A 25,791-nucleotide genomic window follows, 5' to 3' on the forward strand; every position below is an offset into this window, starting at 1 on the left:
TCTTTCACTCTCACTCCCAGCCTTTTGGGAAGCAGTCGTTGACCTAAAGCCTTATTTAACTAACGTAATCTGCCCTCAGCAAGATTCGAGACCAGCTCAGAGTCACTCAACAAAACACTTACAGTCCCCGGAGCCACGGTCGGGCCTGTGTTGCAGGTGTTCAGTGGCTGCAGAGAAGGAAAAACTGTAGAGAAAACGGAAGTTCTACAGCCAGGATCTTCACCTGCGCCCGGTCGGCTTGCCCACCGCGCACGTGCAGTGCGCGCAGGCACAGGCTGGGCACAGCCGTGGGCAATGGGCTGTGATGACTCTGCCCAAGGGACTCCAGCCAGGGCCCTGCGGCTGCTGGGGGGCGGAGGGGCCTGGAGCCAACAGCCGGCTTGCTGCGCACCGACTTGCCTGAGGTGGGCAGGATTCTAGCGCTTGGCCTGCCACTTCAGGAATAAAGCTGAGCATAAACCCTTTTACCCACAACATTCATTTTTCAGTTTCACTGAATCCTGAGTGAACTTGCCCGGGCTGAAGCCCTCAGGCCCTACACAAAACTCCCCTGGACCCCTCCAGAATAATCATTTGCAGAAGGCATGCAAGATGTCTGAAGTGCTTTTATGGTACGAAGTCAGTCAGAACAAAACCAAGCCCCTTTGTTTGCTCACAATGTGAGCAAAATAACCAACTCATCCCAGTTGGTCTAGGCTTCCTGTTTTGATGTGGAAAGAGCCACATCCCTGGAAACCCCTCGGTCCTGGGCAAACTGGACAGTTGTTGGTCCCTCTCTGTGTGGGATTTCAAAGGCCAGGCTTTCCTGAGAAAAGTCCAGTATGTGCGAGTCGTACAGCAACTGACCCGGTCAGTGAGCATTCACCGCACTAAGCTCAGGTGTGGGGAAGGGCTGCCTGGTGGGACGCGGGCCCAGGGAGCCTGCAGTCAGTGGTCAGATAAGCACAAGGCGGTCACCACCCAGAGGGGAAGCCACTAGGAAACCAAACTGCCAACCCTACTGGTTAGAAAGAGAGATTCCCCAGCTCTGTGCTGCTGTCCCTACCCCCGGCGTGCTGCGCCCCAAGATACAAACAGCCAAGGGACTCTATATTTCTGTTTCATGCCATTTTATGATGGTATTTTCTATGAGATATATGTATCATGTATGTACATTTTAGAGATGACTACCTGTTTCAGTAACTAAGTTATAACCCCCTCTACCCAGGTGTTGATATGGTCCACACCTCTGTATACCCCTCCCACTGTGCCCCTTCCCAGAGACACCGTGCCCTGAAGCCTGTGTTCATAATCCTCATTTCCTTGACAGCATGACCACACCTGAATAGCTCCCTAAGGGTCATCTTTGGTTTTGCTGCTTTTGAAGTTTAGGCAAGTGAAATCATCACCCTGGACATTGCCATCTTGCTTATTTTGTTCAGTTGTTGGCAATTTTCCCACATTGACACATGCAGTGATGGTTCATTTTTCACAGCTGCATGGTACTCCATATGCCACCATGTGGATACATATATGTTCATTGGTGCCAAGGGATGTGTTTGCATGACAACACATGCCTGACAAACTGTCCTGTGACAAGGCGGACCCAGCTGGACCCAGGGGTGGTTCAGGGGAGGCTCAGACTTGCCATGTGCCCCTCAGAGTGCTCAGCCTCTCCTCAAAACAAACGTTGATCAATGATTTAAATAATGTGGCCCAAAGGGACATCATCTTGTTCTCCTAGGATGCCACACTTCTTGGTTTGGTCCACAGGGCATCACACTTACATATTTAAAATTCAGTATCCACTGGCTGGAGGAATACATGTCTGCGACACAAAACCTCCTGAAGAGACTGGCGTGAGGAGGCAGCCCTAGTCTTTTCCACCCAGGACTCCAGCTCCTGCACCCCAGGCGCGCACACAGCACAGCCTGGGCATTACACACCTTCAAGGCAGCATGATTTCCTGCATGCCCTGGGGTCTCCTGGCAGCTGTTCACCACACCACAGTTCCCATGGGTCTGGCTCTCAAATCCAAGTTCCAGAAAAGAAATAGTTTCACATCTTCTTCCTTCTGAAGCAAAGCTGGTTTTTCAGCCTTTCAACTTACCCCTAACCCAAAGCATAGTAGGTTGATGACATTAAAAAATATTTTTTAAGTACAATAGTGAAAGGCAGAGGCAGTTTCAGTACATTTGCACTTAACTAGAACCTAGTTCTGGGTCCTGAGATGGCACAAAGAGGCAGTCTCTGTCCCATAGAGGGGAAGCGTCTGTCCGGTGGAGGGCCAATGCCCGTGGCCCATGGGCCCAACCCGGCCCTCGGTCTGTTTTAGTAAATAAAGTTTTATTGGAACATAGCCCTGCACATTTGTTACATGTCATCTGTGGCCACTTTCTCACTACCATGGCAGAGCTGAGGAGTTATGGCAGAGACCCTGCAGCCTGCAAAGCCTAAAGTATTATTAGCTGGTCTTTTCAGAAAACATTTGCCTGCTCCTGGCTGAGTAGGTCTCTGGAGACACAAACAATGAGCTATTTTTGGCTTGTGAAGTTTCCTATGTGGATTTGATTTTCCATCAATTCATTCATTCAAAAAAAATTTTGCAGACCTACTATGTGCCACACATTGTTTCTGGCCAATGTTATTTCCCAACATATTCAAGCTTGCAGAGCTCTAGTTCTTTCAGGTTACACAATACTCATGCCAGTTCCCAGCATTTTCCGCCCAAACCAGCCTCTCACTCACCTCTTTGGCTTCTAGCACTGAGCCCAGAGCCCATCATCCAGACCTCAGGCTCACCACTCTGGCACAGAGGTCCCTTGTCTGCTGACTGACATTCACTGTGGCTCCTGTCTCTGCCTCCACCTGTGTCCCCTGGTCATGTTGGAGCCGAGGGCATCTCTGATGAGCCCAGCAGCAGACCAGTGTCAGCTCTGCCCGGTCAATGCCCGTAGGCGGGGTGAGGGAAGAGCATACTGGCAAAGTTTGGGAGGGTCTCACTCCTGTTGTGCAACCAAGCCCCTGCCCCACTGAGCCTTAGACCTTGGTCAGGGATTTCCCCACTTCTGGAAGGGTTACCTGGCCTGTGTCGCTGGTGAACAGTACAAGTGCTTGTGAAGTTCAAATACACATTTAGGAGAAAACGCCAACAGTTTCCTTTTCCAGGGGCCATAAGCAGGCAAGGTGGAGCCTTCTTAGGAGAACCTGAGCTTAAATGCAGACTTACTGATCTGTGCATAGAAGCGTTTCACAGAAACTAAGGACTTTCTTAAGTGTCCTGCCAGGAGCCCTGATCTGAGGACCTGGGAGGGGTGCACACCCCCACAGAGACGATCAGACTCCAGCCGACTTCAGAGCTGAACGGGGCCACCCAGGGAGTTGGGAATCCCCGCCCAGAAGGAAGTCTTTTTCAATAGCTGGAGAAAGAAGGTAAAAGCATCAAGAGGGAACATAAAGCCATCAATCATCCCACATACAGCCCTTGACCCAGCCTTTGTCCCTTACCTCGTGTTCCCTGCTTGGCTATGGGGCACAGCATCCCTCAGCCCTGGCAGGGAAGGCCATTCACTGGAGGAGGGCCCACGTGCCCAGCCCCCCTGGCACAGGACATCCCAGCACCTGGGCTGGAAGGAGGTGCCCATCAGGCACGGAAGGGAGCAGGGGTGGCTCAGGCAGAGATGCCGCTCACACCCCATGGTGACAGGTGCTGTCCACAAAACAGGGGGTGACTGGGGCTTCCGGAGCCTGGGCTGCCTTAGAGGCACTGAGGCTGTTCTGCCATGCCATGTGCCACGATGGGGGGGTCAGCCATAACAGCCTTGCTTCCGCATGTCAGGGACCCATTCCTGGTGCCGTCTCCGTGCACACCTGGAACAGCCCCCGGGATGCTGACTCACCACTGCGGACCAGGGCCCAAATGGGAATCCATTTTCCTCCAAATTTGCTGCTCCAAGAGCTAAAGGTTTGGAAACAGAATTCCATGTATAAGGAGACAGGAGGCTATAAACAAGAAGCTGGAGGAGACAGTGCCGGTTTGGTGGGGAAGCAGAGGGGCCTGGGGCCAGGGTGAGTGCCCTTCCAAGTCCTGCAGCCAGGAGATGACCTGGGTTCCTCCCAGGCAGGTGGGACAGATCTTGAGCAGCAGACCCACCTCCCAGGGTGGGGGTGGGGAGTGACTCAATGTGGGGAAAGATCTCAGAAGAGGGCCTGTCCCGAGGTCAGTGCGCGAGGGCGCTGTCACTGTCCAGGGCAGAGGCTCCCCTGGTGTCAGTCCACTCAGGGACTCTGTCCTGCTGCACCCAGAGGGTCCCTCCCAAAGGCCACTGCGGCAGCTGCCCGGCCCCACACTTTTCGCATAGCATCACCTTGCACCGGCTGGGACTCCCCACCCAGCCCCGGCCTCCTTCAGTCCATCTGGATGAGCGGCCTGGCTCTTTGCTTGCTCCATAAAAAGATGCAGGGTTCGGGTGACAGAGTGCACGCGTGATAAGCGTGCAGCCTGCTGCCCCTGGGTGACTGGGTCAACAGATGAAGTATCTCGTGTCCCCGGGGGGTTCTGCCCTGACCCCTGGAGTGGCCTCCCTGGCCTCTAGTGCAGTCATCTTGCCTGTCTTTGGAACTCAGCCCAGGGCCCAGCTTCCTTCATTCAGCACTGTGCCCGGCAGGGCGGTGGGGCCACACTGGGCATGTTGGTTCTTCTCCGCTGTTGTGTGGACCCCCACGGAAGGCTCTGTCATTTACCCACTATACTGTTGACAGACATTCAGGTTGTTCGCAATTTAATTTTGCAATTTATGAAAAATGCCACTGTGCGTGTCTTTCCATGAGCAGGAACGTCCTACCCCCGGGCGGCAGCCTGGAGTCAGTGCCGGCTCCAAGGGCACAGGGACGCTCAGCTCTAAGATGCTGCCCAGCTCGCTCTGCAAGGGGTTGCCATGGGGCACCCATCACAGGTGGCGATGGTCACGTGAGGGCCAGCTGCCCCTCATCTTCACCCGCAAGCAGGCCGCTCACCCTGAGTCTTTGCTTCCCGTGGAGGAGACCAGCTCTGCCAGCTCTGATTTGCGTTTTCCTGATGGCTAGTGACATGGACCACATTTTCATGTGTGTATCACTCACTGTGTTCAGCTCTCCTCATTTTTAAAAAGCAGCCTGCCAGTCTTCCTGACGGTGGGTGAGTGTCCCCTGTGGCTTCCGGAGTGAGCCCTCTGGTCGGGGGCATCGCTGCAGACATCCTTCCCCTCCTAGGGGGCTACCTTTTCACTCGAAATGTTTTCTCTCAATAATAAGAAATTCTTGATTCCATTGAAGTTGGATTCCTTTTCTGTTTTGTATGTGGTTAGAGTTTTCATTGTCTGGCTGAAGAAATCTCTGCCTACCCAAGATAGTCATCTTATTTTTCTTAAAGATTTCACTGGTTTACATGTTACATCTCAGTTTTTTGTATGACATGAATTGGAGTCAAAATTCACCTTTCTCCATTTGGGTATTCACATGATCCAAACCTTTGTATTTATTTTTTTGCCCAAACCGTTTTAATTGGAAAGGGCCTTGTTCCCCTTTGGAGTATGAGGTGCCGTGTCACCTGACCGAGTGGCCCTATACATGACCCAGCCCTTCATTATGTAGGTTCTTTAATTTCTTCAGAAACATTTTGTAGTTTTCTGTATACATCATGCCTTGCACTTTTTTTAAATTAAATTTCATTCTAAGTGTTTTGTGGTTCTGGATGCCTTAGTAAATGGCATTAGAAAACTATTTTCTGATTGTTTTTTTTTTTTTTGCTAGGATAGGAACACAATAGGTTTCTGCATATTGACCTGGTATCCTGCAATCTGGCCGAATTCACTTAGTAGTTTTAGTAGCTGTTCCTAGACTCCTTTGGATTTTCTACATATGCAATTGTGTCAGGGGGTCCCTAAGACAACCCTCAGGCTCCAAGAAACACCAGGAGGCCTCCCAGGGCCAGCAGATAACAATCAAAGGACATAGCAAAATCAAGGTGCACTTTCCTATCCACGCGCCATTTCTTCTTCTGTAGTCCCTGCACTGGGAACCATCTAGGTGCCAGGCCAGAGGGCAGAAGCCGGCGGGAGCTACCACACACAAGCCCCTGGAAGCTGCTCCCCAGTGTGGTGACCAGGCCCCCACCCCTGCCTCCTCCTGCAACTCCACGCCCACCCGACTTCTACCCCCTCTCCACTGCCCTGCATACGGGTCTTGATCCAGCTGCCGCTGCGGCCCTGCTGTCCCTGGCTGGGGACCTCTCTTCCCCCCGAGCGGTGCTGACCTGGATCACCAAGGGACATGGTGGAGCATAACCCCAGGGCACAGCAGAAAGGACATCACGCTCTGCCTCAGGTCTCCGGGCTCGCCCACCCTGGGGGGCCAGCTGCCCTGTTGTGAGGGCACTCAGCCCTGTGGCGAGATCCCCAGGCAGGAACCGAGGCCTCCCACCAACATCCAGCATCACTTCACAAGCACAGGAAGAGCCCCTTGGAAGCGAATCCTCCTGCCCCGTCCAGCCTCCAGATGACGCAGCCCCGCCGACATCGTGACTGTGGCCTCGAGATGGGCCCTGAGCCAGAATGCCTCTCCCTCCCCACAAAGCTGCTCCTGAAACTGTGGCCTAATGTTTACTGTTGGTTTAAGTCATTCAACTTGGGGGAACTTTTAACAGCAGGAGGTAAAATGTAACTCTGCCCTTCAGGGGGTGACTTTATGCCCCAGGAATGGGCTGCAATCTGTGGCTGGGAAGCTCTTCATCTGGCCCCTCTCTGCATCTCCTTTCCCACCATTTAAGCAGTGGTCACCGAGCACCACCAGACCCGGATCTAGGGAGAGGTGGTGATGGGCACACTGGTGCCAGATGGTGCCAGACGGAGCCTGACTCCCAGCCCCGCAGCTTGTCAGCCGGGAGCCTTGGGCAAGTCCCACTATTGATCTGTGCCTCAGTTTCCCCACCTATAAAATGGGGATGATAACAAAATGGGAATACATGGAAAGCAAAAATAATTGGAAATTTACCCTCTCTGAGCTCGAATACCAGTGGGGGGACACAGATAAGCAAAATGCATTGGTAATTTATATTCTGACTTGCCTGTAAGTTCTAGGAATTAAGATAAGGCAGAAAGTCCTGGGAGGAGCTTTTCAGGAAGACATCACTTGAAGGTGATGTTTGAGCACAGTCTTGAAGGTCCTTCAGGGAGCCACATGGATGTCAAGGGGAAGGGGGTTCCAGGCAGGGGAATGGTCATGCAAAGGCCCTGAGGTAGCAGAACGCCTGGGGCCTTGGAGGACCAGCAGGGCGCTGGCATGGCTCAGTTCATGTGTGCCCTTGAAATGACCTTGGCTTTTATTCTGTCACATGAGAAGCCCTTGGACAGTCCTGGGAAGGGCAGTGACACAATCTGACTCATGTTCTACCAGGACATGATGGGACAGTGAGGCAGGAGGCAGAAAGGCCAGGGTTGGGACTGCTGTTGCAAAATCCAGGCCAGAGAGGTGCCAGTGGGGGGCCTGGTGCTTAGCTGAGGCTACCTGGTTACCTGCCCCTCACCAAGAGCTCTCCTGGAGAACCCGTTTGACCAGGTGATCACGCTGACCCCAGCCCCTCCTGGATGACCAGGAGCTGGCTGATGTCTGCAGGTCTCTCTGCAGGCCACTGGTGAACAGCCAGATGCAGGGCTTCGCATTCCTAGAAGCCAAACCCAGCTCATCCCCGTCTCCCCTCATGGCGGCCTTCCCATGCAACACCGGGGCATGCTTTCTAAATGACTCCTAATAGATTTGAAAATTTGAATTCGGTAAGGAGCAGTGTGTGGTTCTGCAGGGTGAGAAGACTCTGCCCTTTCTGGAAAATAAACATGCAGCGCCAACTGACATCTTTGTTTGTATGTAATGTTCTACACTGTACCTTTTAGCCAGAGAACCTAGCTGGGTCCCTATTTAGCAAACACCACCCACTTCCAACAAAGTCCTCTAGTAGACCACAAAAGGGAGACCTGAGGGCCAGGTGAACCCACACCCAGCCTTTGCCCCTCCTGGAATAGGTCTCCTGTGCCCCACAGCAGGGAGGCAGCTGCAGCAAATCCCGGCACAGAAAACACCTCCCTGGCCAGAATTCCCTCTTCTCTCAGGTCTCCTTAGGATGGAAGGTCTACTTTATTAAAAACAAAGGCCTCGTTCTGTCCCAGCCACACCCAGCATTCCTAATCTATAATGCAACTCCTCAGAGGAGTTATTGCAAAATAGTATTCAATAAAAAGGCAGAAAAACAAGCCATACAAACCATCCCACCACGAGTGCTGTTGCCAGGTGGACAGACTTCATCCCTGCATGCATGTCCTTTGGAAACTATTACTCCCCAACTTCAAGCTCTACTACAAAGTCACAGTAATCAAGACAATTTGGTACTGGCACAAGAGCAGAGCCACAGACCAGTGGAACAGACTAGAGAATCCAGACATTAACCCAGACATATATGGTCAATTAATATTTGATAAAGGAGCCATGGACATACAGTGGCAAAATGACAGTCTCTTCAACAGATGGTGCTGGCAAAACTGGACAGCTACATGTAGGAGAATGAAACTGGACCACTGTCTAACCCCATACACAAAAGTAAATTCAAAATGGATCAAAGACCTGAATGTAAGTCATGAAACCATAAAACTCTTAGAAAAAAACATAGGCAAAAACCTCTTAGACATAAACATGAGTGACCTCTTCTTGAACATATCTCCCCGGGCAAGGAAAACAAAAGCAAAAATGAACAAGTGGGACTATATTAAGCTGAAAAGCTTCTGTACAGCAAAAGACACCATCAATAGAACAAAAAGGAACCCTACAGTATGGGAGAATATATTTGTAAATGACAGATCCGATAAAGGCTTGACGTCCAAAATATATAAAGAGCTCACCCACCTCAACAAACAAAAAACAAATAATCCAATTAAAAGATGGGCAGAGGAACTGAACAGACAGTTCTCCAAAAAAGAAGTACAGATGGCCAACAGACACATGAAAAGATGCTCCACATAGCTAATTATCAGAGAAATGCAAATTAAAACTACAATGAGGTATCACCTCACACCAGTAAGGATGGCTGCCATCCAAAAGACAAACAACAAATGTTGGTGAGGCTGTGGAGAAAGGGGAACCCTCCTACACTGCTGGTGGGAATGTAAATTAGTTCAACCATTGTGGAAAGCAGTATGGCGGTTCCTCAAAATGCTCAAAATAGACCCACCATTTGACCCAGGAATTCCACTCCTAGGAATTTACCCTAAGAACGCAGCACTCAAGTTTGAAAAAGACAGATGCACCCCTATGTTTACCGCAGCACTATTTACAATAGCCAAGAATTGGAAGCAACCTAAGCGTCCATCAGTAGATGAATGGATAAAGAAGAGGTGGTACATATACACAATGGAGTATTACTCAGCCATAAGAAGAAAACAAATCCTACCATTTGCAACAACATGGATGGAGCTAGAGGGTATTATGCTCAGTGAAATAAGCCAAGCGGAGAAAGAGAAATACCAAATGATTTCACTCATCTGTGGAATATAAGAACAAAGGAAAAACTGAAGGAACAAAACAGCGGCAAAATCACAGAACCCAAGAATGGACTAACAGGTACCAAAGGGAAAGGGACTGGGGAGGATGGGTGGGTAGGGAGGGATAAGGGGGGGGGGAGAAGAAGGGGGGTATTAAGATTAGCAAGCATGGGGGGGATAGGAGAAATAGGAGGGCTATACAACACAGAGAAGATAAGTAGTGATCCTACAACATTTTGCTATGCTGATGGACAGTGACTGTAAAGGGGTTTTTAGGGGGGACCTGGTATAGGGGAGAGCCTAGTAAACATAATATTCTTCATGTAATTGTAGATTAATGATAACAAAAAAAAAAAAGAAAGGAAAGGGGGATTACTCCCTGATAGGATAAAACTAACTGTAAATCAACGATTAATGCATGCTTTAAATATCCTTAATTTTGATCATTTAAAGGGTGTCAGATGATCAGCTACGGAAGTACATTTTTCTGATAATATTCCTTTCTCTTAAAAAAATAAAAATAAAAAAAAGCAGTTCCTGTGTGGTGACCTCCAATAAGTTCTTCAGAATGGTATAAAGGGCATATCAAAGTGTGGGCAAAGGGTCTGTTTGTGTTTATACAGAGGATCAAAGCCTAATTTGGCTACCCCGAAAATGAACTAAGATATGATATGAAGAAGAAATTCCAACATCAACATTCTCTGGAAGAGTCATTCCAGAAGATGATCATCAAAAAACTTCAACAAAGATCCACGCACTGCTACAGCTGTAGATGCACTCATCCCACCAGTTCCTGGACTTGCCATGGGAATGAAGAAGGAGATATCTAAGCTGACCTGTGCATACAGTAAAACAACAAATTTGACTGGATCTATACTGTTGGAACTCAACCAAGAATTAGGAGAAGTGCAAGTTGCAGCGCTCCAAAATCTTGCGACTACAGACTATCTACTGTTAAAAGAACATATGGGATGTGAACAGTTCCCAGGAATGGGTTGTTTTAATTTGTCTGATTTTTCTCAAACTATTCAAATTCAGTTAGACAATATTCATCATATCATAGATAAGTTTTCACAAATGCCTAAGGTGCCTAACCGGTTTTCTTGGTTTCACTGGAGATGGCTGGTAATTACAGGTATGCTTTGGTTATGTAACTGTACTCCTATTATGTTAATGTGTGTGCGCAATTTAATTAGTAGTTTAAAACTTATACATGCTTAAGTTACTCTACAAGAAGATATGTCAAAGAAATAATCAATCCTTCCATGTTTTCTTCCGTCTGCTACCTCTATAGCTTTTCTTCTTCCTTCCTAATTACAACCCTTAAATAGAATTCGTGCCTCATATCGAATTTACCGAGTATCATAATTCTTCCAAGTGGTAAAGATACCTCAAGACAAATGCTGGGCATAGAAGCCACAGGGCATAAATATGCAAAGAAGTAAAAAGCTAACCATTTCAAACAATAAGGCTTCTCTCTCACTTACCAACTTCACATCTCCCTGTATGGCCCCGGAAGATGACTGGTTAGCCAGAGACGGGTAAGATTCCTCAAGGGAGGAACAACCTAAGACAGGCACAGTTGCAGGGGGGTCAACAGGTGAGAAATTGGGGATCAACAGAGGTGAGGCTTAGAACCTCACCCCTCCTGTTTTGAGAGAAATCTTCTGCATCCGTGGATGTTTTATTGCCCTGGTCTAGCTTGGATTAACACATAGTCTACAGGCACACACCTGATCATCTACATTTGCTCTCCTACAACACTAAACTATGTTTTCTACCTTTATCTTGCATCTACCTACCACTTCAGCATTTTATTAAAAATAATAATAATAATAATAAGGGAGAAATGTGGGATTCGCATATAAATCAAGTATAAAAATCAAACGAATATTCATATTTGACCTGATTGTTTATAGTTCATAATGCGTGATCAAAACCGAAAGTTTCTGTGATGACTGCCCTTGCACTGTTCACCATGTAAGAACTTGTTCATAATGCTTCAGAAGATTGGAGACTGTTGAGAATTAGGCTTGGGGTGGATTAATGATTGTGCATTGAGTCCCCTATACAGAATTTTATTGTTGTTAACAACCATTTGATCAATAAATATAAAAGAGGCCCTCTCAAAAAAATAAAAAAATAAAATAAAAATAAAATAAAATAAATAAAAAATAGAAACTATTATTCATCATAGTTGCAGTTCCCAGACTGAATGTGAAGGTAGAGCAGGAGACCACACTCACCTCTTCTGATGGGCACACCAGGGCTGCAGCTGCACAGAGCAGCTCTCCCTGAAAATGACCTGAAGGCCAGCAGGATGGGAAAAGCCACACCAACACAGGCAGGAGCAGCAGAGAAGCAGTGGACACCAAATCCCGCATGGCGACCCATAAACGAGAGGGACAGCATGGCCCAGGGGTCTGCCCTGTGAGGGCACAGGGCCCCACACCAGACACCCCTGCCCTGGGGACCTGCCCTGGAAAACAAGCCCCCAGACATCTGGCTTTGAAAATCAGCCGCTGATCTCTGGGGAGCCAGAGGACCATAGGAAACCGAGCCAGGACCGGTGCCCCTCCAAAGTGACTCCTACCCTGGGCAGGGGGTGGGGGCAGCCCTGCGCCCCCAGTGCCTGCAGCAGCCACCACAGGGCATCCCCACTGCACCTGGCTACAGCGGGCAGGGGCCTGCACCACGGGCACCTCCACACAAGGCCAGTGCCTTCAAGACCAGGAGCCGCGGGTGGCCTGCCTAATCATTGGAACGGTCAAGGTGAGGGACAGAGGACTATGTTCCATGGAAAGAGCAGGACAAAACCTCAGGAAAAGGACCAGACAAAATGGAGATAAGCAATCCACCTGGCAACGAGCTCAGAGCCATGGAAATACAGATGCGTCCCCAACCGGAGAACAGAGAGAACGAACTCTGGGAGAACCTCACGGAGACAGAAAATTCAACAGAACTGTCAGGAGTGGACGCGTAGCAGCTGACGTGAAAAGTCCGCTGGGGGGCAGGCAGGCTGCCCGAGCGAGTACCTTTCCCTGATTCCCGAGGCAACCCGAGCTGATGAGGGCGTCGGGGGGTCTTGCTGGCAGTTCGGTGCGGGCACTGGCCCCGGCCCCTGGAGGCCTGTACTGTCCGCCCTGCTGGGGCCTCTTCTCACCCCCGCACTGCAGCCCTGCAGGGTGAAGCCTGCCACAGCGACAAGAGGCAAAGAATCCCGTGACATTGACTTTTATTCCCCGAATTACTACAGATATTGAACAACTTTTCAAAGCATCAGTTGTTTGTTTTTATTAACTGCCCACCTCTGACGCTTGCTCAGTTTTGTCTCAGAGAATGTCTTGCTGATTTTGTGTATTACAGCCTTTGTCTGACAAGTACAGGACAGACTCACGTGTCCCTCTGCAGTCTGTGTTTTAATGTGGCTCATGGGGTTTCCTTTAACCATAGTGAACAATGGGGAGAGTGGGGAGGGTACAGTGGGGGGACGTGGAGGGGGCTGAGTAATGACCCCAGATGTCCGTATCCTCAACCCCAGGGCCAGGAATGTTGCCTTATGTGGCAAAGGGGACTTGGCAGACGTGACCAATGACCTTGTGATGGGAGATGATCCAGGTGGGCCCATGTCACCACGGATGTCCAGTTAAGCAGGAGTGGAGGGGCATCTGATAGGGAGCGGAGAAGGTAGAGGCCGGAGGACAGGGCCACAGCCAGGGTGGCCAGGAGCCCCCAGAGCCGGGAGGGCAGAGGAGGGGCCTCCCCTAGAGCTCGGGGCAGCAGCCCTGCCCGCCAACACTCTGATTTTAGTCCTGTGACACTCGCTTTGAGCTCAGACCGCCAGACTGTAAGAAAACAAATCTGTTTTGCTTTCAGCCCCTAAGTCTGTGGTCCCCGGCCACAATGGGACTGGAAGCTAAAACCCGTGTTTGAATGTGGCCTCTACCACCCGCTGGTTGTCACTGGGGACAAGTTGCTTCAGATCCTGAGTCTGTTGGCTGGCACCATCAGCCATCTTGGAGGCGGGGCTGCACCTGCCAGCCCCTCGGGGGACAGTGGTCAGGGCCCAGAACAGCGTCGCTCCCTGGCTGGGGACCAAGCGCAGGCTGGAGCAACACTTCACGGCCTACTGCCGGAGCCCGTGGGGCGGATTCTGGGAGAAAAACCTTTGTTCTCCAAGGCCCAGTGGGTGTGGGTGTGCCACGCTTTAGTGTCCGCACAGCAATGGTCCCTCTGAATGAGCCCACCTGGGTTCCTGAGCCAGGCCGGTCCTGGGGCTGCTGACAGCTGGTGAGGCCCGAGGGACACTAAGGGGCAGACTGAGCCTTCTTCCCGAGTGGCACCGCCTCCCCGCCCTCCCCCAACAAGCCTTCGGCACCTCTCCGTACCAGCCCCTGGAGCAGGTCCAGCTGCCCTGGCAGCGAAGGTCCAAGCAGTCCTTCCCTTGGGGAGGAAAGAGAAGTTCCAGGCCATGTGCCCAGAGGTCCAGGGGCCACGGCTCCCCCGAGAACCTGACATGCTTCACAACCAGTGGCTCAGAGCTAGCATGTCCTCATCTCTCTGTACACAAAGTGGGGCTCCTGCAGCACCCCATCCTTGCCCCATCCACACAACATAGGATGAGCAATAGGGAGCACAGCCTGGCCTTGAGCCTGCTGAGCACCCTGCAGAGATCACCCTGCAGCTCAGCCAGGAGGTGCCGACCAACAGCCAGCTGCTGACAGAGGCAGATGCGAGACAGATCTGTGAGCTCTCCTACAAATTTAAGCCGAGAAGCCTCCTCAAGGCAACACAGGCAAACAATGGTTACTCTCACTTCTCCAATGAGGAAGGTGAGGCACAGAGAAGGTGAATCACCTGATAAAGGTCACACAGCAATTAATGGTAGAGCCAGAGTCCGAGCTTACAACCAGCACGTCCCAGCTTCTGTCAAACAAAGCTGCTCAGTGTCCAAGGGGAAGAGGAGGGATGCAGGGCAGTGGTTCCCCAGGGCTGGCTGGCATTCAGATCACTCATGTGGCTTGTGACAAAGTGGCCCAGGAGCTGGCACGGGCAGCATGAGGCACCAGGCTTGGGCACAGGAACTGAAGTCAGGTTGGGTGGTGGGGTCCACCCTGCGATCCCCTCCAGGGCTGCTCAGGCCACCTCTTGGTTCAGCCCTACTCACCTGACACAGGGCAGGTGCACCCCACAACCCTCCCTGCCAGGGTTTGGGCACTGGGCTCACAGCCTCTGCCAGTCTTGGTTTCTCTGGGCATACGGGAAGCCCGGCACCTGCATCCTGGCATCTCCACCCACTTGCCAGGGGCAGGCGGCCAAGCTGGGGTTTCTTCCTTTGGCAAATTGAACGGACTCTGCACACGGTGCAGGGGTAGCCTGGATGCGGACGGACCTGTGGCTGGGGCAGGGAGTTGCCACGTGAATCCCGGTGTGGGGACCCACATGGCACGCCCGAGCACCTGGGCAAACGTTTCCAGCACATCCCCTCTCATACCAGACACCAGGCCTTACGTGCGAGACCCAATCCGGAGACTAAGGCCACATGAAGTTTGCACAGGAATGTTTAATAGAAAGAACCACAAACCCTTCCAGGGCAGTGACATTCAAAGAGAGCTTTCAAGAAAATCCTAGGGTTGAGGGAAAGTGCCCATGGTAAGAACACTTCAAAGGGGCCCCACCCAAGAGTGGGACTCAGACTTGTTGGACTCGGCACCAGCAGGGTGCACCGGCTGCTGGACACCCGGGGGGAGCGGAGCCTGGGAGGCCCGGCCGTCGGGTCTGCAGGCTGCGGGCCTGGCCCCTGGCTGTCCCCTCCTGAAGCAGAAGGCCCCCACTGTGCTGCACCCTGCGCCCGTTAAGACAAATGCAACGTCCCACGCCCAAAGGAGGCACTTTTGACAGGTCCAGCTCATTATGGCAGAGCAGGTGACGAAGGTGGACCTGGGGCTGATGCGATCTTCTCCATCCACCTCCTTCCATGCCCTTAGCAGGACGTGGTCTGGCGTGGGACGGCGGCCCAAGAGCGTCCACGCCAGTCGGTCTGGGCAGAACGGCAGCTGGGGCTCCAATACAGAGAAACGCTGTCCTCACAGTTGGCAAGAGGACCAGGTCACCCTCCCACCCTCAAACACCGAACAGAGGAAGCTGGTCATTTTGCTGGCGCAGACCCTCAGAAGCCCCCGCGCCGAGGGGACAGAACAGCACACTGACGGAGACACCCGCCCAGGACTGGCTAGCTCGGTTTTACGGGTGAGGAAACGGAGGCTCCTGGGGCCCAGCCGCAGAGCCTCTCCTGTCCTGGGGTTCCCCCCGGGGGTCGGTCAGAAGACCCTGGGCAGCAGGCGGTAAGGCACGGCGGTGGTGTAGCGCGCCCAGTCGCCGCCGTACTTGCTGGCACAGCGGTGCTCGTCCCGCAGGCAGCGGTGGGACAGCAGGATGGTCATGTAGATGATGTAGAAGTAGGGCAGCAGGTGGCCCTCGCTGCCGCAGGCCAGGCAGTATGCCAGGCTGCCCATCAGGTCGCCCGTGTAGTTTAGGTGGCGGGCTATGCCCCAGAAGCCCGACGCCAGCAGCTTGCTGTGGTGTTTCTGCCCATTTGCTGATGTGTACATGCACTCGATGACCACAGGCTTCCTGCCCCAGATCAGGCAGCGCCCGTCCGTGCGGCGGAACAGATCCTTCTGGTGGTTGGCCATCCGGAAGATGTAGTAGCCCAGCAGGCCCAGCAATAGGACACCCACGGCGTGTGGGGCAGACAGCTGCACAGGGTGGTAGACCAGGTACAGACCCTGCAGGGCGAGGGCAGGGTCAGGGCAGCCACGTCCCGGCAGTGGGCGGGGGCTTGGGCCGCAGAGTGTGGCTTGTCCCAACCACACTGGGTGTCAGTTTCCTCTCCTGTAAACCAAAGCCCCTGCCTCAGGGGCTGCCAAGGGGATCAACTGAGCAATATGCCCATTGGTGTACCCACCTGGCTACTTACCTTCCTGTCACCTATGTCCACGTCATATACACATACACACTGACATGTCCTGTATAGTATACATATGGAATATCTAATACTTAAAAAATAATTTGAGTATACTATTGTGCTGGTTCATTTTACATCACTTTAGGTAGGCCATGGTACCCAGATATTTGGTCAAACACTAGTTGTTATGAAGGTATGTTTTAGAGGTTAACACGTAAATTGGTAAGACTTGGAGTAAAGCAGGTACTCACCATTATGTGGGGGAGCCTCACCCAGTCAGTCGGATGAAAGACTGACCTCCCCAGAATGAGTGGATTCTGCAGGCAGACAGCCCTCAGATACCAGCTGCCCTGGAGATTTTAGGGTTGCCAGGCCCCACAATCCCAAGAGCCAATTAATTTCTCTGTGTATGTGCATGTATATATATACATGCACATACACACACACGTATACATTTGTACATACATACACAGTCTATATGTCCTATTGATTTTATCTCTGGAGAACCCTAGTACAAATATAGTATGAAACACATATATATATTTGTATTTAACATATATACAGAGACCAAAACAAGGCCTAATACATAATAAGATACACAGACACAGACACACACACTCATGTGATCTATTATTGTTTTGCCGGCCTAGAAAACGGCTCACAGAAGCAGGGAAGCAGGAGCCCATAAGCAGCCAGGTGGAGAAGCAGTTCCAGACGGACCACAGAGAGCACGTGGGGACCAGCAGTTTCCAACAGCAGGGGGAGGGACGCCAGGATTTCCGGCCCCCAGCCCAGGGCTGCTTCCCCCGACCGTGCCTGCTCAGCTGTGACTCCGGCCTTCCCACGGCCCTGGCTTCAGGAGGCCGTGCAGGGTATCAGCCAGCCGACAGCAGCCGCATCCTTACCACCCACATAACCATTCACCCAGCACACATCCTGCGGTTTACCGTCTCTCCACACTGCAGAGGAGGGCCTATGAAGGCGGGCTGCCTCGGGGTGCTGGCCAGACCAGTCCTCCGGGGCACATTCCTCCCTCCATCCCTGGGCCTCTTCACTCACTGACCAAGCAGACAAGCAGGTGACATCTGGACAGGCCTTCCAAGCTGCCCACGGGAGCCTAGCACGCCACACAGATCAAAGCAGGGGTGCTCGTGGGAGCTGGGAGGGGTGTGGGGAACCTGAGGACAAGGCCCCGTCTGCCCCCCACAGCCCGTGTGGGACAGCTCTGTGCGGTGTGCAGCCCGTGACAGGCTGCAGGACCAAGCAGCCCAGCCCAACACAGATCACCACTCCAGCGCACCCTGTGGCTTTGCCCAGCCCTCATGTGGCAGAGCTACGGGGACATCAAGGCCCCCACCCCCACACCGCTGGTAGCCCTAAAGGAGTAAAAACTCAGGTGCCTCTGGCTCCCCGGGCCAGCGTTTGGACACCCCGACTCTGGAAGCATGCCAAAGCTCCACAGAGGACCCTGGCCACCTCAGCCTGCCTCACTGCTCCTGGCACAGGACTCTGCCCTCAGCCACACCCCAGTCGCCCTCTCATCCCAAACCCTCTTGCCTTTGGACTTAGCACTTGCTATTCCACCTTTCTGGAATGTTCTGCTCTCAGCTGCCTGTAATCATCTCTGGATGCTTCTGCCAACCCCCAACTGCAGGCTGGGGCCTCCTCCACCAGCCCTCTCAGGGGTCAGCACCCTACTCCTGCCAGGCGCACCCCCCGCACTGGGCTGCCGGCTTCATGATTCCACAGCTGTGAGCCCCAAGGGCCCACCCATGTCTGCCTTGTCTGGAATCTCCAGCACATGCCGGGGCCACAGAGACCCTCAGGAATATTTAATAAATAAGGTAAAGGAAGAAGAAGGTCTCTCATCCTTTTAGTATTAAGATTTGAACTATGAATATAAAGGCTCCGCCATCCCAGTTCAGCCAAATTCTTCCTTTGTGCCCATATTATCCTTTTCTCTAAGTGTTATGGCCTGAGCTGCCCCCTTTAAATTCACATATTGGGGTCCTAAGCCCTAAGACCTCAGAATGTGAGTGTGTTTGGAGTTGGAGCCTTTACAGAGGGGATTAAGGTAAATGAGGTCACAGGGTGGCCCTGATCCCAGGACTGTGTCCTCATAAGAACAGATCAGAGGGACGGAATGTGAGGACACAGAGAGGACAGCGTCCACACACCCAGGGGAGAGGCTCGGCGGGAGCAGGCCCTGCCCACCCCGGGTCTCAGCCTTCTGGGCCAAGGCCTGGGGGACAGGAAATGCTGTCATGTGAGCCCCTGGCTGTGGCGGCCACCACGGAGGCCCGAGCACACCGACACAGCCCACACCCTGTGGGGCTGCCCTGTGCCTCACCTGCAGCGTGTAGAGGTACGGCAGCCAGACACAGTCCCCCCAGCCCAGGTACCACCCGAAGTGGTCGTGGCAGATGTCGATGGTTTTCAGGTACCAGGCTTCATTCCAGAAGAAGTCCAGCACGTAGATGGCCTGCAATGGGGCACCCAGGAAACCACGTGAGCAGGAGGCAGGGGCATCTGGGGTGGCGCTGAGCTCCTTTGCCAACATGCTCCCTTGGCCGCTCCGGGGCGCCAGGCAGGACGGGCGGGGAGGGGAGTCCTTGTCCTCAGAGCCTCAGAGGGTCTCAGTCTGAGATGGCAAGGAGGTCCCACAGATGATGGCTGAAAGCGGGGCACCAGACAGGCCCCCGGTGACACCGAGCAGGGTCACTCAGGATGGAAGGGCTCTGGACAGCCCACAGGGAGGTGGCAGTGACACCAGGCTCCACACCTGTATGGGTGCCCTGTGCCCGCAGGGTGAGTGACTCGGTGTGCCCCGGCCTCTGCCCCTGCAGCATCGTGACTACTGGGTCCTGTGGGTGAAAATGGGTTACTGCTCCTCATCCCCCCACCTCAAGGGGGTGGGGGGGGGTTTGCCAGGCCCACAGTGCCCATGTAGGAAAAACGCTGCCTTTAATTGTAAATGTGGCCAGGACAGCGGACAGAGATGCTAGAACCACATTGCCACGCCCACTGACGGCTCAGGCCACTAACAGGTGCCCCCTGGAAAGAGGCCCGCGCGGGGCGCCCCCAGGGCCAGCGCAGCACCCTCACGCAAGGGCTGGCCTGTCACCACACGCTCACTTCCCGGCTCTCAGACATGTGCAGGACGGGGCCGCTCCCCTGGGGAGGCGCTGGGGTAAGGCCCCTGGGGCAGCGACGGCTCTCGGGTTGTCCCACCACTGGCACACGGCAGGGCTCCCGTGCTGTGGCGCAGACAGGCTACCTGCAGGACGTTGACCAGGACCATGGAGTTGGTGACATGGCCGTAGAGTTCCTGCTGCTTGGCTGCAAAGGACAGGTTGATGAGGGTCCAGGCGACAATCCCAGGGCGCCCATTGAAGAACAGCTTGAAGTCAAACCACTTCCCAATCCGAGGGTTAAACTCAATGCCCATCATGTAGTTGTAAAAGAAGTTGCCTGTGAATTTGCTTAGAAAGAGAAATAAAACATACATAAGGCATTTCATGACACGGTCCCCTCATCTCCCTGCATCCCCATTTCCTGCCATGGGGCTGTCGACTCCAGCTCAGCAGTGACGCCCTCAGAGAGAAGCCCTGGGGAGGCTCGCCGCATCCCAGGGGACGGGGAGGCCTGGCCACGCGCCCCCCGCCCTCCTCTAGGTCCCCGAGGCCTGGCACAGTGAGCTGCAGAACTGGCTCAGTGGGACAAAGATCCCATCCTGCAGCCAAGCACACAGCGCGAGGTGGACGCGGGGCATCTGGGCCTCCCGTGGGCAAGTGAACTTGCAAATTATGCCAAAGTAAAGAGAGCGCCATGCTCAGAGCCAGGAACCAGGCCCCAGGCCCACACCTGCCCCCGCTGACAAGGTTTTAACCCCTGTGGCCCTGGTTCCTGGCCCCTTAGCGCTCAGCTGAATGACCCATGTGCACCCTCGTTAGGTATAACTTGCTGCATTCAAGGGGTTTCTGTGCTAATTAGAAAACATTTTCATGTCCATTTCCCTCAGGATAGAAGAAAGAATAAAATATACAAAGCCTACATACAGCAGCTGATATGATTGTAAGGCAGGGAAATGACTACAAGGCCCAGAAGGGCAGCCTCACTGTTTCATCACCACACAGACTGTCCCCAAGAGCCACGCTAGTCAGGGGAAGTGCACTGGGCTTTACTGGGGTCCCTAGACTGGACCGTAAGCAGCCCGAAAACAGCAGACTGGTAAAGCCCCACTGCGTGCACCTGTCCACAAGAGAAGCCCAGCAATTTCTGTTGATGGAGGGCACGAGGGATAGATGAAGGGATTGAGGGAGGCAGGGGTGAATGATGGGGGTGGAAGGGTGGATGGATGTGTGGATGGGTGGGTGTGTGGATGTGTGATGGATGGGTGGATGTGTGGATGGGTGGATCCGTGGGTGGGTGGAAGGATGGGTGGATGGGTGGGTGGGGGGATGGATGGATGGGTGGATGGGTGGGTGGATAGGTCAGGGGGTAGGTGGAAGATTGAAGAGCTGGCTGGCCAGCGGCTGGCTGACAATTGTCCAACCCAGGGCTTCCATGAGAATGGGCACCAATCAGCAGGGGTCTCCCTGGAAAGCTGTTACATTAGAGGCAATGGGATAACAAGACTCCTAAGATCCTTTCAGTCCACACTGCCATTCCAGAGTAGAGGCAGGGGCTGCCTGTGTCCCTAGCCACAAGTTTCCTTCCCCGCCTCCTGCTCCCATGGCACCCTAGGGGTGACTCAGCCGAGGTCAGACTTGCTACCGAGATGTTTAGAAAGGACGCTCCCAGAGACAAGCAAGCCCTACCAAGGTCCTTCTCAAGGATTCTCAATCCTCAGGCTTTACAACCTCCCACCTCCTGGTAATGCAGAAGGCAAGGGGTGGAAGCACCCACTACCCACTGCAGGCTTGGCCTGCTACCGAGGAACATACCAGTCTTGCGCATTGGTGGGGAAGAAGTAGCCCTTGACCATGGCGAAGGTAGAAACGGCATAGCCGAGGATGTTGGCGCACCACAGCAGTGGTATCCAGTTGTCGAAGATGATGGTGGGCGAGAACCAGAACAGGAGGCGAGAGTTTGCAAACCACAGGAGGTGTGTGATGAGCCACGCTTGCAGGCCGTTGATTTCATACTTGTTGACAACCCCTGTGCAGGGAAGATTCAGAGATCAGAGCGTCTTCCCTGCTGGAAGGCAGCTGGCTTAGGCCGTACCTGCTGCCAGGGCCTCAGCCGCTCAGGTGTAGGCCCCTAGGCCCCAGCCCTGAGCGCCCAGCAGCTGCTCCAATGCCAGCCCCAGGTTGAAACACCAGGCACACCCCTCACACTGTCAGGGACGAGGATGAGGAAAAAGGTGTGGAGTCTCCATAACTGACCACGCTGAGTGGCTGGCCTGCAGGGGCCGGGCTGGAGCAGGAGCAGAGGGGAATGCCCCTTGGGGCCCCCGCGGGCAGGACTCCGGGGGAGTCCACCTGCTGGGCTCCTCGGGGGTCCTCAGCAACCGTGGTGCATGACTGGACCAGGCAACCATGAGGTCCCCTAAACAAAAGCTCCCCCCCAACCCGACACCACTGGTGGATGAGGGGTGTTCTCGGTGGAGAGCTGCTCCACTAGCTGCGCCGCCCTCAGGGCAAGGAGGCTGGCTGCTGGGCGATTCCCCAGCCAAGTGCTCGGGTTTTGTCGGTGAGCAGCCTGGGGCAGAAGCAGCACTGGGCAGGGGGGGCAAGCGGGTGAGAGGGGAGGTCCTGGGCTCAGGTTACCTGCGGGGGTCACGGCACCCTCTTGAACGCCACCCACGTAGCCCGGCAGAAACTTATGGCAGAGGTCGGGAAGCACCATGTACAAAAGCACCTGAAACACAGGTTTTAGCCCAGTGACCCGAGGCCTAGAGGCCCTGCTGTTACAACACAGCCTTGCTCTTAGTGAGATGACAGGTGTGACCATGAGCCGACTGGTCACTGGCCTGTTGTTCTTCCAGAAGTGCTTATGGCTCTCAGAGCTGAGGCTGCACCCCTCGGGAGAGGCCATAGGGGGGCACTGCCATCTAAAGCATGGGGGCATCTCCCTCCCACTGGCTCATTCGCTCCCCTCAGGACCCGTGAGTCCTGCCCACATACCTTTAGACAGTGAGATGACTCACACACCATACAATTCACCCTCGAAAGCACATGACTTAGTGGCATTTAGTGCATTCAGGAGGGCATGCAACCATCACTCCTGCCTGGACCCAGGACGTCTCCATCATCCCAAAGGGACCCCCATCCTAATCAGCAGTCTCTCCCCATCCCACCCCCCAGTGCCTGGCAGCCACTAATCCACTTTGTCTCCACAGGTCTGCCTGTTCTGGGCATTCCACATAGTGGATCACATGCTACGTGGACTGTGCAGCAGGTTCCTTTTGCTCATCGTGTCCTCGAGGTCCACCTGTGCTGTGGCCGGTGCCAGACCTTCTTCCTTCTTTACGGCTGAGTAATATTCTGCTGTGCAGATGGACCACACTGTGGTCATCCCTTCATCCTCGGATGTTCTGCTTTTCGACAGTGTTGACTCCTGCTGCCGCTAATCACTGTACCTAGGGACCAAGGGCCCTGAAAGGGGAGGGGCTCTACAGTCTCAACACCGGGACCCTCAGGTTCTGGGAACGAGAATGCCAACCTGGGCCAGGACCCCATTTCCCGGACAGAAGGCTGGAACTATCCCGGCAGGCAGGGAGGTTCTGCACCCTATGCACCCCAGGCTCACTGGCTGGAAGGGCTGACCTGGAACGTGACCCACAAGGCGTAGAGCTGGGCCGCTTTCGTCGTCACAGACGGGGTCTTGGCCCAGATGTCTGTGAGGTGCATCTGGCCGGTGGCGACGTCCAGCACCGGGGCGGTCAGAGAGCAGCTATACTGGTCACAGGCCATGATGAAGTAGTACACAATCAAGGGCGCGCATAGCAGCAGGAAGACGATGCTCGCCAAGGAAAACCAGTCCACCTCCCTGCGGGAGTCGGGGAGACAGTCACGTGGGCCCTCCTGCCCGCCTCCTGAGCTTGCACACAGCATGCCTTGCTGGGTGTATGTGCGTGTCCTGCTGCTCGAGCTGCCAGTACCTCACCAGAGAAGGCTATTAGCTCTCAGGCAAAGGCCTCCCCCACTGGCCTGGAGAAGCCACACAACGCCCAGGGCCCCGGACAGGAACCCAGGGAGGCCTTTTGGAGATCACAAGGCTGGAGGCTTCCCCATTCCGGGCAGTGGGGGCCATTCACCCACACCCACGTCCCCACGTGCTGGGGCCCAAGGTGGACTGTGACAATGAGCTGCCTAGCTGGGCAGGTACCAGCTGTCCTGAAGTCAGTTTTAGCTTCTTTTTCTCATTTGTCCCTTTATAAAATGGGAAACTGCTTACTTTTCATTAGTCTTAATGACAAATAAAATTTTTTAATAGGTCCTTAAAATCCCAAAGGCTGGTACCCTCTCACTAAGACCCCACTGTACTCTCTAGCTGGGAAGATGGGTGAGACCCTACCAGGCACGGCCCCACTGCCCTTGAGTCACAGCCTTGCCACTGGCGACGCTGCCTGGACTCTTGGTTTTGGGAGCGTTGGGCTGGGACTTTGCAGCCATTGGGACCTGAAGGAAAGAGAGACAGCCCACTCAGGTGGTCCCGTGGGGCAGAGCCACTGTGCCTTCCTGCCACAGATGCCACTTCTCTCCGGCACGCCTACTCCCGACCTTGGCCGGGACTGCAGACTCAGACCAAGGACAGACCACTGCACCTCAGTCATGCTGCTGGAACCCGCAGTGACCTCCCACCCGGCTCCCCCACCTCTGTGCTTGTTCATGTCAAGTCATCTGCAAATGGTGGCAGAATGGCCTTCACACCACGGGAGCAGGGCTGCCCGTGGCTCAGAACCCTCTCATGACCTGCTTCTGCCTCTCCGCCTCCCCACTCACCCACGTATCCTCTGCTCCGGGCACAGGAGGGCCTTTACTGTCCTGAGAGATGCTTCATCTCATTCCTGACACCTGCTTCTTCTCTGCTTAGAACATGTTTGCATGTCCCTTCGTTCGGGTCTCATATAAAACGCCCCTCCCCACCCCGGTATGACTTTATTTTTCCTGGAGTTAATGGTTGTCTCACATTTTCCATTTGCTAAGGTTTCTGTGCATCTGTCACTAACTTCTTTTTCCTGAAAGCTCTAAAGAAGCTGTCATACACAGCAGTAATTTTCCTGCACACTCTGCCCAGCAAAACGTATCATTTCCATTCTCCCTCTGCACAGCCATTCCACTGGGACGGTGGGCGGGTGGGGGGAGGACTGGTTCCTGCCTGGTGCGCAGCGGGGTCACCCTGAGACCTCCCCTGCCCTTCCCCTGGGCATTCTTTCAGCAGCTCTCTTGGGTCCCGTATCCTCTGCTCTGAAGAGCAGTTAACCTGGCCGTGGACTGACTACCGGATGTGCAGGAGGCAGGGAGTGATAAATACAATAAAACAAGAGCATCTGAAAGAATGAAGGGCAGATTTACTTCTGGTGAGACTAAGGATGAGGCAGGGAACTGTTTCTATATATAGGCCTCTTCAAGCCCATTAAAAAAATATATGAACATGAATTTAATACAAATACACATTTATTTTAAACCTTTCCAATGATGAAAGATATATTCATGTGTCATGTGGGATCAGTGGCCGCATCACTTAATGTACACAGGTAGTTTACGGATAACAGTGATGTTCCAGCAGGCGGAGAGTTCTGTGTGGACAGGTCCGCCCATCTCTACAGCCACAAAACTCAGAATACAGAGCCTGGTGTGGGGCAGTTCCTCTGATAAAACATGCTGGAAAACTTCAAAAGGAACAGCAATGTACAGGCTCAGAACTAAGTAGAAAAGCCAAACAGAAGGCTGCCAACAGGAAGAAGCTTCTGTTCCAGGGAATAAAATGGGCCCAAATAAATATTTTGAGGTTATACAGTTCATTCACCTACAAGTCACCTCTGTTCTATAGGCACTGAGTCTTAAACTCAGTTTATTACACTGAGTAATAAACATGTAATATCTTTGGCAACAGATGGATGGAAACAGGAGGTGATGCTCTGGGTGTGCTTTATTTCATTCCTACGGCTTATAGACAGGAGCTGGTTTGCCAGTTGTCTTTACTTTCTCGAAGTGCCACTTGCAGCTTAGGCCCACGAACAGCACTGAGAATGTTTACCTCCAACCTCTAAAATCTCCAGAGTCTTGGATCCTCAAGGCCTGCTGGATGCTTCTCCACCCACTGAACAGGGCC

General features: G+C 53.4%; 1 protein-coding gene and 1 long non-coding RNA gene across 2 annotated transcripts; both read right to left on the bottom strand.

Moving 5' to 3' along the window:
- Positions 1-232: 232 nt before the first annotated feature.
- Positions 233-3,441, bottom strand: LOC130684775 (uncharacterized). The gene is made up of 3 exons (XR_008999101.1): positions 2,728-3,441; positions 1,926-2,091; positions 233-805 (listed from the first exon to the last, which is right to left on the bottom strand). It is a non-coding gene; the product is annotated as an uncharacterized LOC130684775 (long non-coding RNA).
- An 11,644-nt stretch (positions 3,442-15,085) lies between these two features.
- Positions 15,086-25,791, bottom strand: DHCR7 (7-dehydrocholesterol reductase). Its single transcript, XM_057506715.1, has 8 exons — positions 25,717-25,791; positions 24,031-24,134; positions 23,280-23,502; positions 22,281-22,371; positions 21,456-21,669; positions 19,787-19,991; positions 18,860-18,991; positions 15,086-16,330 (listed from the first exon to the last, which is right to left on the bottom strand). The coding sequence occupies exons 2-8, from the start codon at positions 24,126-24,128 to the stop codon at positions 15,863-15,865; spliced, it is 1,431 nt and encodes a 476-aa protein (XP_057362698.1). The 5' UTR covers positions 24,129-24,134; positions 25,717-25,791; the 3' UTR covers positions 15,086-15,862.

Source organism: Manis pentadactyla, chromosome 9 (genome assembly GCF_030020395.1).
Source record: "Manis pentadactyla isolate mManPen7 chromosome 9, mManPen7.hap1, whole genome shotgun sequence".
In the NCBI taxonomy this organism is placed as follows: domain Eukaryota; kingdom Metazoa; phylum Chordata; class Mammalia; order Pholidota; family Manidae; genus Manis; species Manis pentadactyla.

Bases quoted from the DNA above. Each gene is read 5' to 3' on its own strand.
- DHCR7 (XM_057506715.1), bottom strand. From the start codon at position 24,128: ATGGCTGCAAAGTCCCAGCCCAACGCTCCCAAAACCAAGAGTCCAGGC. The intron at 21,670-22,280 runs GTAACCTGAGCC...TTCCCTGCACAG, and splicing joins GGGTGCCGTGACCCCCGCAG to GGGTTGTCAACAAGTATGAA. The intron at 18,992-19,786 runs GTAGCCTGTCTG...GCCCCATTGCAG, and splicing joins TCCTGGTCAACGTCCTGCAG to GCCATCTACGTGCTGGACTT.